General features: G+C 53.8%; 1 protein-coding gene across 1 annotated transcript; it reads right to left on the minus strand.

Moving 5' to 3' along the window:
• Nucleotides 1-458: 458 nt before the first annotated feature.
• Nucleotides 459-2,323, minus strand: SCHCODRAFT_0233208 (uncharacterized protein; the record flags this gene model as incomplete). The annotated part of the gene is made up of 6 exons (XM_003034205.1): nucleotides 459-874; nucleotides 924-950; nucleotides 1,001-1,175; nucleotides 1,230-1,501; nucleotides 1,557-2,264; nucleotides 2,314-2,323. The coding sequence occupies 6 exons, from the start codon at nucleotides 2,321-2,323 to the stop codon at nucleotides 459-461; spliced, it is 1,608 nt and encodes a 535-aa protein (XP_003034251.1).
• Between the last annotated feature and the right edge of the window lie 384 nt (nucleotides 2,324-2,707).

The following is a 2,707-nucleotide window of genomic DNA, read 5'->3' on the forward strand; positions in this document are numbered from 1 at the left end:
CGGGGATTGATTCAGTGATCAGCTTGTAGACTGCTTCGCGAGTGGCAGGGTCAGAGAATATTCAGCAGGCGGACCGGCCGCCTGGGCGCCACCGAAATGCATCTTCGGTCTGAGCATGTAAAATCACTGGTGATATGCGACTTGACCGCGTGGAGCCTGTGACGGCAGTTGTGACGCCTAGTCACGTGTAGATTCCCCGAACAAGAAGCGCCGTTGCTCTGTGCCGGTGAGTTGCCGTTGAGTTTGTGAGCCGCGCGCCTTATGAGATCCTCACTTTCGCGACGGCTCACCGACGCCCGCCGCTCGTCTTATACTCCTCTCCGAACTCAATTCAAGTCTCCCTCCTCTGTGGACTGTGCTTAGGCTGCGCAGAGCGCACAGAACGCTAGCGGCCGCGAGGTCCAACTAGCCACCATCGTTGATCAGGGCCACACTTGAGCGAAGATTACTCAATGTATTCAGGAAACAACGGGATGATAGTCTATGACTAGGATCTCGAGCTCAAAGGTGTCGTCATTCTCTTGCTGACCCTCGTCTTCGAACTCAGCATCCTTCATGTGCTCGTCTTCTGCATCGTCCTCTCCGTCTCTCTCCTCGTGACTTTCAATATCGTCCCTGCCTTCGTCCCCAGCATCGTTACTGCCCTCCTCATCCACTGGTATCACCATGCCGCATTCCTCACTATACTTGCTCTCCCAGCCCTCTTCATTCCCTCTCGCGCTAGCAAAGAATTCCTCCGCGCCATCTCCACGTAAGCGTCGATGTGCTCCGGAAGCGTCCGCAAGATCGCTCCTGTCATCTGGATCTTCATCTCCGTCCGTCACTGCTTGACTGCCTTCGCTGTCCTCGTACCGCTCCACACAACATTCCGTATCTATCAGTTGTTTAGGGCATGCACGGGAGGGCAGCAGGAAGGTACGGACCGACATGAATTCCTTCTGCATTATCCCCTGCACCAACGTTCAGCACGACAAAACATTAAATGCAAGAGACAACTCACAGAAATGGAGTTCTACCAGAGCCATTACCCCGCAGTGCGTCTGAAAGAGGACCTCGATGTGCTTCCTGATGACTTCCTGCCAAGCACGAACTGGCCCTAAGATAGGCGTCCGATCCCTCACGACCTCGCGTATCCAAAGTACTATCTTGATCGTGCAAGAGGCTGGAAGGGTGTCCTGAACGAAGCGTGTCCATAGCGCGACGTTGAAAGCTCTGTCCAATCCACGGACCTGCTGCCATAGTGTATCGTCGCCGTGTCGGTACGAAGGCAGCCAGGCGCTTTTCGTGATCACTGTTGCCTTACTTTCGAGTATGAGGAGCTGTATGGGCGCGCCCGCACCGACGGTCAAGTCACGCGTGAGTCTCTCAGCTGCGTGCAAATGAGTCCGGCGCCATTTGGATTCCGTGCCCAAACATATTCGAAGCAACGCGAGATGAGGGAGGAAGTGGGGAGTTTCTGACACTGATGACGACCCATCGATTTTCGCCAGCGGCCCCAATTCTGTGAACATGAGTTGGAGCATTGAATCCCAGGTGGGGGGAGGCATTTTACATACCGACGACGTCCATCAAAGCTCTCAACTCGATATGGAACTCCAGAAGTGTGTTTCCCGCCTGAGGCAAGAAGCGACCAAAGGACACCTTCCCTGGGAGGACACGCTCAGGAAGATAAAGAGATTTTAGCGACGGCAGGCATTGAGGGAGCAGACAATCCAAATCATGTGCGTCGACACCTCTGCCCAAGACGACTTCCTCTAGATGTAGCCAGGTAAAGGGCGATGTCATCGTATCGCTGTACGTTTGGTATACGCAACTGTCGTAGAGCACGAGCCTACGTAGGGATGGGGCCAATACAAGCGCTTGCCGGAGATGCCGATTGTCGTCGAAGTCCACTGCGAGTTCGAGTTGCCTGAGAGCAGGAGCTTTGCGGAGCCAGGAGCACAGTGCCCTGTACGTCACGTACACATCCTGTCCGTCGGTGGACTTAAACAGGATAGTCTCCAATCGAGGAAGCGATGCGGTTATCGATGCTGTCATACCCGCCAACCAAGGGTCATGCAGAATGACCTTCTGCGCATCGGGCAGGATAGCGGGGAGGGCACGAATGGAGCGCTTGTCTTGTGCACGAATGACGATACGATGGAAGAGAATCGGCTTGGAGATACGCCGAAATGCTAGAGACGTCGCCGCAATGCTACAAAGAGCCGTACGGTCAGTCTCATTGAGTAGCAGGGTCCATATTTCCGTAGGAAACCAGTTCAATCCTAATGGAAGAATGAGCGAGCCTAACAGCAATCATGGTGGCGTGCTTACCGCTGTGCATGGTGAGAAAGGACTGAGGTGAACGTAAGAGGAAAGCTTATGGGACACCTCAAAGGCGATGTGAAACCATCCCTGACTTCCATTTGATCGATCAACGATCATATCTCTGTGGAAAGTCATGGACGATTGTTGCCCGAAAGATAGTAGCACACCAGATCGAATAGCTCGAAGGCCGGTCCGCCCAACAATGGAATTGTAGCGCCGCGTGCTATGATATGCGAAGGTAAGCGTCCATACTCCCCACCTCTGGTCTGCCTAATTTAGAACGTGAGAATCGACCGCCACATTATCCTCGTGGGTCCTTGTTGGCTCGCCTTGTTGACCTGAGCGGGCGCGTACAAGTAGATACAAGTATCGATGTGCGACTGTCCATGTTGACACGATG

Source organism: Schizophyllum commune, assembly GCF_000143185.2.
Source record: "Schizophyllum commune H4-8 unplaced genomic scaffold SCHCOscaffold_3, whole genome shotgun sequence".
Lineage (NCBI taxonomy): Eukaryota > Fungi > Basidiomycota > Agaricomycetes > Agaricales > Schizophyllaceae > Schizophyllum > Schizophyllum commune.